Source organism: Carlito syrichta, unplaced genomic scaffold (assembly GCF_000164805.1).
Source record: "Carlito syrichta isolate Samal-C Ts95f unplaced genomic scaffold, Tarsius_syrichta-2.0.1 Scaffold82277, whole genome shotgun sequence".
In the NCBI taxonomy this organism is placed as follows: Eukaryota; Metazoa; Chordata; class Mammalia; order Primates; family Tarsiidae; genus Carlito; species Carlito syrichta.
Window position 1 is genome coordinate 864,410 of NW_007026373.1, and position 17,152 is coordinate 881,561.

At 36.2% G+C, this 17,152-nt stretch overlaps 1 protein-coding gene across 1 annotated transcript in view; it reads left to right on the top strand.

Moving 5' to 3' along the window:
• Nucleotides 1-16,405, top strand: part of MEGF9 (multiple EGF like domains 9) — a 109,871-nt gene extending 93,466 nt beyond the window's left edge. Inside the window, exons 6-8 of the mRNA XM_021711198.1 lie at nucleotides 6,437-6,580; nucleotides 12,757-13,026; nucleotides 15,163-16,405. Coding sequence (XP_021566873.1) covers nucleotides 6,437-6,580; nucleotides 12,757-13,026; nucleotides 15,163-15,614 — 866 coding nt within the window. The 3' untranslated portion in view covers nucleotides 15,615-16,405. The remainder of the gene's footprint in view (nucleotides 1-6,436; nucleotides 6,581-12,756; nucleotides 13,027-15,162) is intronic.
• The last annotated feature ends 747 nt before the right edge of the window (nucleotides 16,406-17,152 follow it).

A 17,152-nucleotide genomic window follows, 5' to 3' on the forward strand; every position in this document is an offset into this window, starting at 1 on the left:
AACTCCAAGCAATATGAAAACAAAGAAAATCACATTTATGCAAACTTAGTCAAACTATTAAAAACTAAAATCAATTAAATTCTGATCTTCAGTTTTTCTAAGTGTTAGAAAATTAGGGATACTTCTTTGGAAGCCTTTTTTTACCCAACGGAAAATCAAGACACACTAGTCTGACAGGTACAGGTGTTTTTTTGTTGTTGTTGTTTGTTTGTTTTTTGAGTTGGAGTCTCACTCTGTTGCCCAGACTAGAGCAGCCACTGCAGCCTCGACCTGCTGGACTTCAGCGATCCTTCTGCCTCAGCCTTCCAAGTAGCTGAAACTACAGGTGTGTGCTGCCATGCCCGGCTAATTTTTTCATTTATTGTAGAGGTGAGGTCTCGCCAAGTTGCCCAGGCGGGTCATGAACCCGCGGGCTCAGGCAGTCCACTCACCTCAGCCTTCCAAGGCGCGTGATTACAGGCTGAGCCACCAAGCCCGGCCGGTACAGGAGTTTTTATGAGAACACAGTAGCAGAAGATTTGAAATTGAAAGTGCTCAGGCAAAATCTGTGTTGAAAATGTATTCTTCATTCTTTTATTTATTCTTTTGAGTTGGGGGTCATATTCTGTCACTGAGGCTGGAGTGCAGTGGCATGCTCACAGCTCACCACAGCCTTGACCTCCTAGGCTCAGGCAATTCTTCTACTTCAGCCTCCTGAGTAGCTCAGACTACAGGCAGGCACTACCATGCTCAGCTAATTTTTTTTTTTTTTTTTTAATGCAGAGGTGAGGTCTCACTTTGTTGAACTGGTGTTGAACTCCTGGGCTCAAGCAATCCTCCTGCCTCAGTCTCCCAAAGTGCTGGAATTATAGGCATGATCCACCATGCCCAGGCTGAAAATGTCTTCTTTATTCTAATGTTCTACTCTATAGTGAAACAAATTGATGTAGAAGAAATTATTATTATTATTTTTTATTATCTAGGCCCTGCCTACCTGCCAGTTTTATTTTGTACTATTCTTTTTCGTAACATCTATGATCTAGTCACACTGGCCTTTATTTCTAAAACAATCTATGTTCCCTTGTTCCAAGACTCTTAAACGTGATCTTTCCTCTGCCTACAATGGTAATCCAGCTCTGTCTCCTGCCCTCAACCCCTTTGCCTTATTAAATTGTATCTTTCCTTCAGATCTTAATTAAAGGTCACTTTCTTAGAATGCATTTCTTGATACTCTAAACTAAATGACAATTCCCCTATTATATGCTTTTATTTATACTTGTATTTTTTCCATAGTACTTATCACAGTTTGTAGTTATATATTTTTTGTGGTTATGTGACACATATGGGTCACACACTACCTTGTAAGTTCCATGAGGGCAGGAGCAATATCAGTTTTGTTCACCACTGTATATGCAATCTCTAGCATGGAACTTAGCACATAGTAAGTACTCCTAAATGTTTATTGAATAAATGAACAAATGAATGGAAAGACAGAGAGAGGAAAGATGATTTTCAATACTGGGTAGCAAAAGGAATGCCTCACCATATGGAATTGATTTAAATTGCTCCCTAAATATTTTATAGCACCAGAATGCAGTCTGCATTGCTGGTTCTCACTTCTAGTTTTGCAGCAGTGTGGCAACTCTCTTTACTCTCTGTCCTGTTCTTGCTCTGGTTATAATTTAAGGCAGAGGAAGTCTTTTTCATGATTATGATTTCTAAAATCAGCTAATAGTGAGAGAAATAAATGTTTTCTCTGTTTGGAAATTAAATAAAAGTGGAATCTAACATAAAAGAGTGCAAATAGTGTATTTAAAACTGCTTTGGGTTGGGGGTAGGATTGGCAGTAGTGGGAAACTACTGGGGGTGGGTCACACCTCATCAACAAGGGTACTTTCATAATGAACATTTGTATGCCTAGCCCTGAATTGTACCCCACATCTGTAAAATTAAAAAAAATTTAAAAACCTGCAAGCTTTATATAAAACCAGTTGTTCCTTTTATCTCAAATAAGATGTTTTTCAATAGTACTGTGATATGGTTGCCCTCTGGTGGTCACTTATTATGTTTTCCCAGTCCTTATTTTTTTCCTTCTAGTCTTTTTCTATACCTTGTGTTTTTAGATTGAGGTACATTTTCAAAGTACTGCTTTTTTTGTGGTAAAATATATTTGGAAAAACACTTTGAAAAGCAATTTGACAGTAAGTATTAGAAATCTTAAAGATACTTCTTTGAACCACGAATTCTGTTTCTAGGAAGCTATTCTGTGGAAATAATTCAAATTTATAAAAAGATTTATGTTCAAAGGTACTCACCAAAGTGGTAGTTATAATCCTTAAAAAGTTAGACAACTCAAAATCTAACAATAAAGAATTAAGTAGATACTGTTATCTAGGCAGTATAAGGTTTAAAAACACAGAAAATAAAATCTTGACTTACCTTGGGCAAGTCACTTAATTTGTTTCTTCATCTATATATTTGGGATAATAACAGAGGCTGACTGATGGGTTGTTGTGAAATTAAGTATCATACATGTGTACAGCCCTAATACAGAGTCTGGCCTATCATAAGCAACCAGTAAATTGTAACTATTACTATATTGTCATCAGATATTTTGAAGAATGATATATAACAACATGAGAAAGTGAAAGAAGCAGAGCATAAAGTGACATGTGTCATGTAATTATACTATTTAAAAGACAAAACCCAAACCTCTGTAAATAAGGAAAGATTTCAAGGATTCAAGTGTTTCAAGTATTCAAAATCTTAATGAGAGATTTCTTAGGGTATTCTTTTCTGCTTTCTGCTCCTGTATTTTTCTAGACTTTTTTCTTAATTGAGCATGTGTTTCCCTTAACTAGAACTTTGTGTCCATATAATATACTTTTTTTAAAAAATAATTTAAGGTACCTTTGTGTATTTATAGTGTCCCACAGTGAGTAACTCGACCTCAACAACTTGACTGAGTTGATCAATCCTTTACTCCTCAATGACTTTCTTCCCTTCAGGATATCACACTAGTTTTCTTCCCACATAATAAGCTCTGTTAGATCTTCCTCAGTGTAACTATTGCTTCAGGGCTCAGAGCTTGACAAGTTTGTCTTCTCCATTTTTGCTGTCTCCGTAAGTGATTTCATTCAGTCCCTTGGATTACTTAAATGCCATCTGTATGTGTGCTTTTTATCAGATTTACATTTCTCCCTTGATCTCTACACTCAGGTATCCAACAGACCACTTGACATCTTCACCTGAATGTTTGAATTGGCATTATAAACCTAATACATTTAAAGCAACTGTTTATTTTACTTTGTAAGCTGTTTAGTAAGTAAACACTGCTCTATCCCCAGTGTTTTTCATTTTGGTAACTGGCACCGTTCACCCAGTTGCTCAGTCCCAAAGCATGGGAGTCATATTTGAACCTCCTCCTTTTTTCTTTCTGAAGATATCTAGTCCATCAGCAAGTTCTGTCAGCCCTCTCCTCAAAACATACCCTGACTCTGACCACCCACTGTTCATGACCTTTGCTGTTTCATTTTTGTCCAAGCCACTATCATCTTTTTGAACTACTCTGGTACTCTCTCATCTGGTCTTTTTGCCTCCTCTGTTATCCCCCATCCCCTGGCCCCCAACCTATATAGTCAGTCTCCACATAACAACCAGAGAAATCTTTTAAAAATGTAATCATTGTCATTTCCATGCTTAAAACCTCCAATGACTTCCTATCCCTTTGGGAATAAAATTCAGACATCTTTTCAGGCCTACGTGATTTTACATTTTCTGGGCCCTGCCTTTCTCTCTGACCTTATCTCCTATTACTCTTTCCCTGGTTCACTTGACCTTAAAGTTTGATAGGTTAAAGTTTGCCTTCTGTCCCATAAAGAGGATATAAAGCATTACTTCTTACAACAAAGTACGTTGCTGTATTTCTGACAGGCTTATATAGAAACTATAAAATGGCAAAAAATAAATAAGAGAAAGTCTTTTCGCAGGTGAAAGTTCTCAAAGTTTTGTCCCTGAATTTGGTTGGAAAGGAGCCCTACGTTCCTTTCTTTAACTACTCATTTTCTTGGTTATCTCTACCAGATTTTTTTAGATGCTTTAGCCAAAGTGTGAAATCATCTTGAAGAATCATTCCTTTTTTTTGTTTGTTTGTAAGTGATCCACCCTTTGGGTGTCTTTCAACAAAGAGAATATGACTTTTAGGGCAGTGTTGTTATATTTTGGGGTGCTCCAGACAGAGCATAATAAACAGTGTTAAACTTCAGCTAATTTTTATATATGAATTATCATAAAAGAAAGACTCTCAGGTTTTAGATTTAAAGGAAACTTAGATTTCGTCTAGCTCAGCTTTTTAAATTTATAGATGAGGAAGTTAATACATAAAGAGAAAAAATTGCATCCTATGGAGTAGTAGTTTAGTTCTTGAAATATTCAAGGTATATTAAATCATCAGTCAAATAACTATTAACCCATTTTACAGATTAAAAAAGTGAAAACCACAGAAATTATTTGCTTAAGATCACACATCTGGTGAGAGGTTCAGCTGGGAATGGAACACAGATTTGATGTTAAATCCCATATCCTTTTGCTTATGCTATGTTGCTTCTCAGAGAGAAGTTGTAAGCTATTAGGAAAGCAAACTCGGCCGGGCGCCGTGGCTCACACCTGCTTGGGAGGTCAAGGTGGAAGGATTGCTTGAGCCCAGGAGTTTTAGACCAGCCTAGGGAACATAGTGAGACCTTGTCTCTGCAAAAAATTAGCTAGGTGTGGTGGTGTGCGCTTGTAGCCCCAGCTACTTGGGAGGCTGAGACAGAAGTGATCAAGGCTGCAGTGAGCCATGATTGTGCTACTTCACTTAAGCCTGGGTGACAGAGTGAGAGCCTGCCTTAAAAAAAAAAAAAAAGAAAGAAAAGAAAACTCACAATATTAGTTTCTACTGTAAATGAATTTTATTGCAAAATCAATCATCTTCAGATTTCTACATGAATTGTTTTAAAAATTAGAAGGGGGAAAGAAACCACTGAAAGGGCTGTTGCCCTTTACAACTGTTGTTAACATTCTGATTATTTATATCTGATCAGTCTTTAATTTATTAACTTTCTTTCTCTGTAGCTGTGCTTCAGATGCATGCTGTCTTAGAGTAATACAAAGAGTGATGAGTTTTTAAGAACTGATTAGCTTTATTCTTATACTTGCTTTCATTTTTACTTTTGAGATAGTATTTTTTACCATGTAGAGTTATTTTTTACTCATTGATGCCTTCTTACAGGGTATGGTATAAAGCAAATAGAAATTTTAAAAATCTGGAAAAAACTTAAAATACTATTGTATAAATAGTTTAAGAGAGTGAAATCACACACACACACACACACACACACACACACACACACGTATCCACACACTTCGAGTCAGGGTCTTACTCTGTCACCTAGGCTGCAGTGCAGTGGTATGATTGCAGCTCACCACAGTCTCAAACTCCTGGGCTCAAGTGATCCTCCTGCCTCAGCCACCACACCCGGCCACCACACCCGGCCTCCTTTTTTGTTAATTGTTTTTATTTTGTATTTTTAAATATAAAAGCCCCTGGTGAATAATAGAACAAATACCCATGCACTCACACCTAAAATTAATAAAGATTAACATTTTGACATTTGCTTTATATTTTTACATATATGTATATAGTTATATTTTTGAAATAGAAAATCTTAAATAAAGTTGAGGTCTTCTTTGTTTTCCTCCCTGGTCCATTTCGCTTTATATTTATATATATATGTATATAGATATATATTTGAAATAGAAAATTTTAAATAAAGCTGAGGTTCTCTTTGTTTTCCTCCCTACTCCTGTTTTTCTCCCTGCCTCTGCAGAGACAAGCAGAGCATAAAATTACCCTGCACCCTCTCAATCCATATTTTAATTTTTACTGCATGTTTATGCAATCCTCTGGTTAGTGTGTATTATGTATCTATTAGTATTGCTTACTGTGGTTTTTAAATTTTTATAAAATAAGTATTCTCATTCTGTATATGTCATTCTGCAATTTGCTTTTTTGACCAATGTTGTTTTTAAAATGTATGCATGTTCATGAATACAGGTTTAATTCACTTATGAAAATGCCACAATTCATTTAGTCTTCTTTTAATAGGCATTTACATTGCTTTTATTTTTTTCCTTACACATAATTGGGTTGCTTTTGGTTTGTAGTCAAACCAACTAACAAGGGCTTATTGAGACGATAACCTGCACTTAACCTTTTCCTAAGGAGTTTACAATCTAGTAGGGGACACGGTTCAGAGACATGGCCAGTATAGAAGTAAGATTGGATAGAAATGAACTCCATCCAATCCGTATTACTTTTTCTTTTTCTTATGGTCTTTTTGTTACAGGCATGATTTTTTAAAGTTACCATGCTTTCATAGTAAATCTTTAACTTTTAAAAATAATTTGCTTCTTTTAGGTGTTTGCTTCAACTGCCAGGAAAATCGCAAAGGAAATCACTGTGAAGAATGTAAAGAAGGATTTTATCAGAGTCTTGATGCCACTAGAGAATGTCTTCTCTGCCCTTGTTCAGCAGTGACATCTACAGGCAATTGCAAAATAAGTAAGGCCTTTCTCTAACTTCATTTTAGAGGGAAAAAAATCAGTGCATCAGTTGTCAGTAGGTATAATTTGCATTGATGAATAAAGTTCTAGATGCAATAGGTAAAAGAGAATTATAAAAACAGCAAAAGTTTTCCTTTCTAGGAATTTATAATCTAATCCAAACAGATATGTGCATTGAGATTTAAAATGTCTAAAAAGCAACACAAGTTAATACAGGAACTTCAAGACTGAACAACTTTTGCTTACCTATTTCAAGGTAACATTCACTAATTAGTTATTCCTAGGTACTTAATAATGTTAGCTAATTGTATGTATATGGTAATCTTGCAGATATAGTTAACTCTCATTTAATCCTAATATATTTAGTAGTTATCTATTGCTGCATAGCCTATTACCCTACAATTCAGTGTCTTAAAGCCATAAGCATGTATGATTTCATATAGTTTCTGTTAGGAATTTGGGAGCCACTTAACTGGGTGGTTCTGGTTTGGATTCTTCCCTCCCTGCCTCTCTCCCTCCCCACCTGATGAAGTAACAGCTTTATTGAGATATAATTCACATTATAATCTATTTAAAATATAAAATTCTGTGTTTTTAAATATGTATTGACAAAGCTGTACAGTCATTATTACAATTAAATTTAGAACATTCATCACCTCCCCCCAAAAAAAGAACCTAAAAAATAGTCCTATAATCATTAGTAATCACTCCCTTTTACTCTGGCCTTAGACAACCCGTAACCCACTTTTTTCTTCTCTGTGGATTTGTCTACTCTGAGCATTTCATATAAATGTAATCATACAATATATGACCTTTTGTGTCTAGTTTCTTTCAATGAGCATAATATTTTTGGATTCACCCATGTTGTAACATGTATCAATATTCCATTACTTTTTATTGCTAAGTAATATTTTATTGTTTGAATATACCACATTTCATTTATCCATTCATCAATTGGTGGACATTTGCGTTATTCCCATTACAAATAATGCTGCTCTGAACATTTGTGTACATGTTTTTGTATGTGCATATGTTTTCATTTCTCTTGGCTGTGTAGCTAGAAGTGAAATTGTTGGGTCATATAGTAACTCTCTTTATCCTTTTGAGGAACTGTCAAACTGTTTTCCAAAATGAGTACACCATTTTACATTCTCATTCTCACCAACATTATATGTGGGTTCTAAATTCTTCATAGCCTCATCAGTGCTTATTATCTGTCTTTTTGTTTGTTTTTTAGAGAAGTTTTTGTGCTGTCACCTGGGCTGGAGTGGCACGATCATAGCTCACTGTAACCTCTTTACAATTATAGCCATCCTAGTGAATGTGAAATGATATTGCATTGTGTTTTTAATTTTCATGTCCCTGATAGTTAATTATGTCCTTATTGGCCATTTGTATATCTTCTTTAGATAAATGTCTACCCAGATCCTTTTCCCATTTAAAAATTGGATTATTTATCTTTTTATCATTGAGTTAAAAGAATTATATACATATTTTAGATTTAAGTCCCTTATCAGATACATACTTTGTAAATATTTTCTCCTATTATTGGTTTAATTTTTTACTTCCTTGATGATCTTTTTAGCGCAAAACTTTTAAATTTCAATGAAGTTCAGTTTATTCTTTGTTTGTGTTGGTTTGGTATTTTTCATAAGGTTGTAATCAAGATGTTAGCCAAGGAAAATCAATAGACGTAGCAAATGTGTGGGTAGGGGTGTGTGTGTGTGTGTGTGTGTGTATGATATAGTAGGACACAGGGAGAGGTATTGCATTGTACCTAGAAATGAATATTAGGAAATTTTTCATAAAAGAAGTGACACCTGGAAATATATACCTTACTATCACTGTATGCGTGAGTACATATTAACCATTTAGGATAAATTAGGAGTAGTCCTATCCAGGGTCAGGAATATGAGTAGATTACATATTCACATCTCACATCTCAATCTGCGTATACAAAATCTTTTTTTTTTAGTTTTGTATCCATGTACTTTTACTGTTCAAACTTATTTTTAAAACACTTATAGGAAGTTCATTTTACTTTAATCAGTTCAACCACAAAATATTATCTTTTACTTTCTTTTCTCTTCCTGACTTTCTATATCCATTCAGTATTATCTATGTTATTACATCCTCTATTCATCCATAAACAACCTTTAACTAATCTATAACTAAAGAATATTATTCTTTTTCCTAACAAAAACACATTATCATACCTTATAACACCTTACTTTCCTTGTTCGTGTATAAAAAACAATATCAGAATTTTATAGTGTAGAATTTCTTTTTTCTTTTGAGTCAGGGTCTCACTGTATCACCCAGGCTGGAATGCAGTGGCATGATCACGGCTCACCACAGCTTCAAACTGCTGGGCTCAAGTGATCCTTCCACCTCAGCCTTTTGAGTACCTGTGACTATAGGTGCTTGCCACCATACCTGGTTAATTTGTTTTTTTATAAAAATTGAGACAAGATCTTGCTATGCTGCCTTGGCCGGTCTCGAACTCCTGGACTCAAGCAATCCTCCCACCTTGGCCTCCCAAAGTGCTGGGATTTTGGGCATGAGCCACCATGACTGGTGACTTTTTTTTATCTTTATAAGCATATTGATTTGTTGTTAGTGTCAAAAAATTTAAGATTTTATTATTTTATAGTAATTATAAATAGGAACTTATATTAGTCCTTGACACATCTAGAGGAACTTTCCTTTTCCTTTGTAAATTATTTTTTATAGTTGCTTTATAAATTATTTTTGAATAATTGAATGAATTTACTTTTATATGATAAATTTACAATTTAGAAGCCTTCTCTATGGAGAGATGATGCCTAATAAAAACAAGATCTTGTTGCCTTTTCCAGGCCCTACAAACTCCCTAAGGGCAGAGACCATGTCTATATTTTTAACCATTTTATCCCCATTCCCAGCATATGATTAATGCTAAAATACATGTTCAGTGGGTAGAAAGGGAGATAACCATAACTCAAGGTAGAGAGTAATGAGATGTATAACATTGGAGCCATGAAAGTTTAGGGGAGGAAGGATGATTTCCTACTGGGAGGTATAGAAAAATCTCTGTGGAGCAGGTAACATTTGAACTGAGCCTTGAAGAATAAGTATTTGACCATCTAGAAATGTATATTTGTAGAGGTGGTTGTGAGATCAGAGCCAAAGACAGAATAGGGATCTGACCAGTCTAATTTGGCATGCATATTTGTGTTCTAGCACACGTACTGAGCTTATACTGCAGGTTATGGGTAGGAAGTATCTAGCCAATTCGGATAGTTTGATGCTCTGAGCGCTCAGTTTCTGGTGAAGAGACTAACATACAAATAATTGCAGTGCAGTATTTTGGATCTGTGTACTTGTATAATGGATGCACCAAGAGGGAACAGTTACCCTATCTGGAGTGGGGGAATATCAGCAGTGGCTTCAGAGAGGATGTGATGTAAAAGCTGAGTCTTGTGATGAGAGCTAGCATTAGCAGGTAGACAGGAGAAAGAAGGACACTTCAAATAAAGAAATCAAAATAAACAAAGGCACAGAAAATTTGACACAGATTATTTAATCAAGAAACTACTTAGGAATGGCAGAATATATAAGGCAGTGAAACATGAGGCAGAGCCTTTGAATGTCATGTCTTGAGGGCCAGTTGGTCTGAACATGACAGACATGAAAGACTTTCACAAACCTTGATTTCAGTCCTTCAGTCTATTTTATCAGGAACTTTTTATCTTAGTTAATGCTGCTATAGTTTTTGAAGTACAAAAATGTAAAATATGGTACCATTGTAAGCTATAAGTTCTTTTAGAACAAGGAGTATATACTTTTTAAAGTATTTTTTCTGCATATTATTGTTTGCATGACTTATGGATTCTTTCAACTGACATCGTTTATTGCTAAAAGCAGGCTAAGCATTTCTGGCTTAATCTCCTTGTTTGATGTTATATGGAAAACTAAGACCCAGAGTTTAGTAACTTACTTGAGATCACACTACCAACTGGATTGTAAGTAGTAAGTTAAAATTCGTTATTAGTTGCGTAACTCTGGAAATATACTAAAAACCATTGAATTGTGATCTTTAAATGGTTGAATTGTATTGAATTATATCTGAAAGTCATTGTAAAAATCAATAGTAAAATAGAAAATGAGATTCATTTTTCATAAAGAACGTCAGAGATGTGATTAATTACCACAAGTTCCATGACCACTGTAAAGTATTTCTGCTGTAATAAAACGTCTATGTTGAGATAACAGGATGATCTTAATAGTGTAATCAGTAAATTCTAAAACAGGGACTAATCTATTTAGCAGATAACTAAAACAATTTGTTGATTATTGAAAAATTATTTATTAAATGTAATCAATAATCCTGAATTTAAATTATATGAAAAATAGAAAAGGAATGAGTTGGTATGTTCCCACTGCTTAAGGTGAAATTATTGAGTTAGTAGATATGTATTAAACACATACTATCCGTCAGATACTATATGCTCAACACGAGATAAAGACAAAAATGTTGAGTAGCTCATAGTTTAATGGGAGAGCCAGATGAGAGTAATCAGGTAATTATAATTTAGAATGATGTGTTACAGGTAAGCATAAACTGACCCTATCCCAAACTGAAGGAATCAAGGAAAACTTTTGTGCTTCTCAGAAGAGATGAAACCTGAGTTAATTCCTACAGATTGAATTTTCTACAGGTGAAGTGGGGCTAGGGAGGCAAGAGGAGGTCCTGTGCAGAGGAAGTAGTATATATGAAAGCTCAGAGAGAAGAAAGCAGGCAGTATTTGGGAGTATTCTTATGCCAGTTAGTGTGCCTGAACCTAAGGAATAGGGAAGTGTGAGTGAAGACAGAAGAGTTGAGACAAGCAGGGATCAGATTATGAAGGATACCGAAAATTCTATTACATTTTCACTTAATCCTGAAGGAGTTGGGGAACCATCAAAGAACTTTCTCTAGAGAAGTAACATGTTGAAATTTACTTTGAAGTTCAAAATGAATGTAGGGCTGCATTGTGATAAAAAAAAAAGATCCATTAGGAAGTAGCTACAGTAATCTAGGTGAGAAATGATGGATGCTTAAACTAAGATCATTGCAGGGAGCTGGGCTCGGTGGCTCAGCCTGTAATCCCGCGCCTTTGGGAGGCTGAGGTGAGTGGATTGCCTGAGCCTGCGGGTTCGAGACCCGCCTAGGCAGCGAGACCTCATCTCTACAATAAATCAAAAAATCAGCCAGGCGTGGTAGCGTATGCTTGTAATTCCGGCTACTTGGAAGGCTGAGGCGGAAGGATCGCCGGAGCCCAGCAGGTCGAGGCTGTGGTGGCCGGGAGCGGCTACTGCACTCCAGTCTGGGCGACAGAGTGAGACTCCAACTCAAAAAAAAAAAAAAAAGATCATTGCAGGGGACTTGAAAGAGACATTGTGGATTGGAAAGATTTTAGTCAGGCATAATTGATGTGAATTGATAACTGCTTAGAAGGGACATAGGGATAAGGAGGATAGATAATTCGCAGTTTTTTGGCTTTGGTAAGTGGGTAGATGTTGGTCCCTTTCACTGAGATATAGGGAACATTGGAGGAGGACAGGACTTAGGAAGGGAAGATGTTGAGGACAGTGTTGTACATGTTAAACTTGAGATGTTTGTGGCTCCAGATGTACAGGCAGTAAGTATATGATTTGGAATTTAGGACAGGGAGATGGACTGGAGATACACATTTTGGAAATTGTTGATCATGTCAGTGGGTGAGGTCACCCGTGGAGAATGAGCAGAGTGAGAAGAGAAAGAAGCCAAGAATAGAAGTCTGGGGAGTATCAACATTAAAGCAAAAGAGGGATGGAGGAAGTTTGTGTTAAAACCATATTTTATTCAATCTGCCATGTCTAAACAGGAAGAATTTTAAAATGTGAGTGCCAACCCATCATAATTATTCTGACTCCTTATGTAAGCATAGGTTTTTTGCTCTCTGAGTAGGTTTTCTGGGTGGCCCCATCATTGCTACTGTAGACCGGAAAATTAGTAAATAAGGTATAGATTATTAGTCTGATACCATCTGTCTCTTAAGATTGAGAGGAGATAAGGCAGGTTTACAAATCTTTTTAAGGACTAATAGTTGTTTTGCATTTTTAATTGTAGCTTGAGACTGCGCTAAACTATTTTGGTGTTCTGTCTTTTAGAATCGGGTGAATTGGAACCTACATGTGACCAGTGTAAAGATGGTTACACAGGCCAGAACTGCAATCAATGTGAAAATGGTTATTACAATTTTGACAGCATCTGTAGACAGTGCCAATGTAATGGCCATGTGAACTCAAGTAAAACTCCAAAGATTTGCAAGCCTGAGAGTGGTGAGTGCATCAACTGCCTCCATAACACCACTGGGTTTTGGTGTGAAAACTGCATAGAAGGTTATGTTCAAGACCTCGAGGGAAATTGCATCAAGAAAGGTAAAACTTCACCTAAGATTGTAAATTTAATATCTAAGCCTAGCAGTGAAAATTTCAGGACAGCTACCTTTAGCTTTATAAAACCTTCTAATCCCACCAAAGGAGTTTCTGGAAATAGATTTTGATAGATATTGCTTAAAGAGGTTCTCTTCTATTCCTGCTGCTCTTCTGATACTCCAAAGTCAACTCCAGAAATTTGAGGACCAAGACAAAGTCACTGCGACAGTGAGACAAAGTGTTCTCACATTTTCTCTTCATCTTTTTTTATGTTAATAATTTAAGAGTTCTATCATTTATTTTATTCTTTACTTCCTTTATGCTCATGTCTTTCAGTGATCATCAAAGGTCTTTTCAAGTTGGGACATAAAATCTGGTTAGAAGTTCCAGCTGAGAAACTGGAGTTTATTCTAGCATCTGTCTTAACTTTGGGCCTGAGTTTTCCCACATACAATAGAGGAAATAATGATGGTATTCCTTCTGGTTTTTAAAAGAAAAAGTTACTTATATGGTAAAATATTTCTTACATGGAAGTTCAGTGAAGATTAAGAAAAAATTTATGATTATAAATTCAGAATGAGTTAGGGATATTGAGAGTTTATTGGGTCACAGAGAGATTGGACCATGTTGTTCCACAAACCACTCTGATATTCTAACAGATGCTGAATACTAGGCTGATGAACAGTTGGTCTGTGGTAAGTCTCAACTTTCTGCCATTTTCTTAAAATCTTTATGCTGTTGTAATCAAGTCTAAAAGACTCAGATTGAACCTTATCACTAGTTAGAGATCTTGTCAATCAGTTCTCTTTCCCATTTGGGAGGCATACTTTATCCATATTTAGCTGAAAGGACTGATGATTTTTCTTATTAGTTATTAGGTAATACATATAAACTTTGCCTCTTTTAGGATAAATTGATGTGGTTAACTGTGATGAAGAATTATAATAATAATAGTAATCATTTTATTGAGTACCTACTATGTGCCAAGCACTGTAAGCACTAAATGTAATGATGCTGTATAGTGCATTATCTCATTTAATCCTTCCCAGGAACTCTGCAAAGTTGATGCTATTCCTCCCATTTTACAGATGGGGAACCTGGGCTTTAAAAAAATTGACATCTATAGCCACACAGTTCTATTTGATTCCAAAGCCTTTGGTCCTTCCAGTAAGTTATGCTGTCATTAGAGGTATAAATTATAGTAGCAGCCGGGCTCAGTGGCTCAGCCTGTAATCCCGCGCCTTTGGGAGGCTGAGGTGAGTGGATTGCCTGAGCCTGCGGGTTCGAGACCCGCCTGGGCAGCGAGACCTCATCTCTACAATAAATCAAAAAATTAGCCGGGTGTGGTAGCACATGCCTGTAATTCCGGCTACTTGGAAGGCTGAGGCAGAAGGATCGCCGGAGCCCGGCAGGTCGAGGCTGCAGTGGCCGGGAGCGGCCACTGCACTCCAGTCTGGGCGACAGAGTGAGACTCCAACTCAAAAAAATAAATAAATAAATAAAAATTTAAAAAATAAATAAATAAATAAATAAATTATAGTACCTTAATTATAAAATAGCTATCATCTTCACAAAGGAAGAATTGCTATACATGGAATTAAAGGAAGACTGTTTTCTCTCTTGGCTGACATCAACCTTGGACATGTAAACTGCATTTTTCAGATGTAACTAGAGATACAATTTTTCCTACACCTTCTTTGAGGAAAATTTTACCTTTATGAAATGCTACCAGACACATTGGACTTATTTTAGTTCACATGATTGCCATATATCCCTGTCACCTTTAACCATGTGATTTAGAACTCAGTGGTGACATATTTACTACCTTTGCAGGAATTTCTATGACTCTACCTAAAAGTAAAAATGGATGGAAAACTCCAACATTGGAATTGTCCCAAAGATTTTAATACAGACATTATATATATTGGAGAAGAGCCACTGATGTAATAACCCAGCTGTCTAGACCCTGATTCTCATCACTATATTTCTTTAAAAATTATTTTAAACTTGCATTACCTTAAAGCAGAATATCATCTCAACATCCCACTTCAATCTCCATTCCCATGTGTATTTATTTTATTGTTTCTCAAAACTAGATAATTTTGTCTTTTACATTTCATTCTCTGTTTTTATTTTCAGAAGTTATTGTTCCAACACCTGAAGGTTCTACCATTTTGGTTTCCAATGCCTCTTTGACCACATCAGTGCCCACCCCTGTTATAAATAGTACACTTACCCCCACAACCCTGCAGACTATCTTTTCAGTAAGCACTTCTGAAAACAGCACTTCAGCTCTAGCTGATGTATCATGGACCCAGTTTAACATCATCATCTTGACAGTCATCATCATTGTGGTGGTGCTGCTAATGGGATTTGTGGGGGCTGTATATATGTACCGCGAGTACCAAAACCGGAAACTCAATGCCCCCTTTTGGACCATCGAACTGAAAGAAGACAATATTAGTTTCAGCAGCTACCATGACAGCATTCCTAATGCAGATGTGTCGGGATTGTTGGAAGACGATGGCAATGAAGTGGCTCCCAATGGGCAACTGACCCTGACGACACCCATACATAACTACAAAGCCTGAGAAGCTAGAACTGTTCTCCTGGATTGCTAAACCACAGTGCTTACTAAGACAGCATCAGCCCCTGGGCCAGACAAAGCCTGGGTAGAGTTTGCTGAGAAAGCAAAGGCAAATAGTACATCTGACATTTTCAGGTACAAATTTGTTAAGCACTTAGCCTATCTATTGCTCTTAGTTTTCCCATGAAGATCAGAAGTGTTCACTGTCATTAAGGACTTGAAGTAAAGTATATTTTTGTACCAAACCACATGGGAGTATGGAGAAGCTGAACAACATAGTGCAGCCCAAATCCACTTTGACTTCCAAATAGACTCCTGGGGAAGTATTCACCAAATCAATGGCAACAATATGATGGATGTGGAGGGGGAAAGGACTGCTGGAAGACTTCATCTCCATTCCTGAGACACATTTTTTTTAAAGAGGGTCAGGGATTATATTCATTTTGCTGTACTAAAAGGCATCATTGGAGAAAAGCTGGTGTCTAGGCTGTATCACAATAAACAGTTGATTATTGGTAAAATAGGGGTAGAAAAGTCCCAAGAAGATCTTCAGAAAGTCTTGGTTTTTCCTCCCAGGATTCTTGCTCGAGGATGAGATTAAAGCACAGGATAAGCTTCTAATGGTAGAGAAGGCAGCATTGGGGAGCAGGAAGCTGATGGTCCTCCTCAGGGTCTCAATGTAAATGACAAATTGTCTAAAAATAAGAAATATTCCTGCTTCTAGAGAAATAAGGTGTACATAGTTAATGTAGCATATCTGGTCAACATTGTATTTGTATCTATTTGTAAAAAAAATCATGTCATATTTTATCATCTGGAACTTATTTGTACAGCAGTTAATGATGTTGTAAAAAGAAAATATGGGGATTGCTTAAAATACTGTAAAATAGATGGCGATATTGCTAGAGCTGGGACTCTGGTGAGCATCAGTCAATTTTAGTCCCTCTTTGGACATTGCTGAAATTTATAAGAGGTTGAATGTTTCTAATCTTCCTTTCCTTTCTCAGTCTAAAAGTAGAGTTATATACTCTTTGACTTACTATAGAGTCAAGCAATAGATTTTGAAGTCAGTAATTGTTAAGCTGGGACACAGGCTGTACTTTCCAAAATACTCATCTAATTAGACACTAGCCACTCTATATATTTTACATAGATGAATATAGAACATATCTTCATTTGCAGTTTTTTTCCTGAACACAAAAGATAGTCTTCCGAAGGATGAAATATTTTACTTCCTAAAGAAAAGCCATCATATCACTTGGGATCTCTAGTTTTCATGCCTGTGAGATATTTATATCTCCCCATAAAAAAATATTCTACATTTGAACATAGCCTGTCACTCATTTTCCATGAAGTATGTGCCATCTCTGCAGTGCTCTAGTTTGCCCATTCTCTTCTTGTCCAGTGAGAGGGTAGTTCTGTAGTTGGGCTTGTGTAATTAGTCCTTGCTTTTAGATGCATTTTTTTTTTTTACTAGAGGCCAACTACTGTTGCTCTCATTTATTTTGATATTGACAGATTGTGGATAAAGTAAGCCAGGAA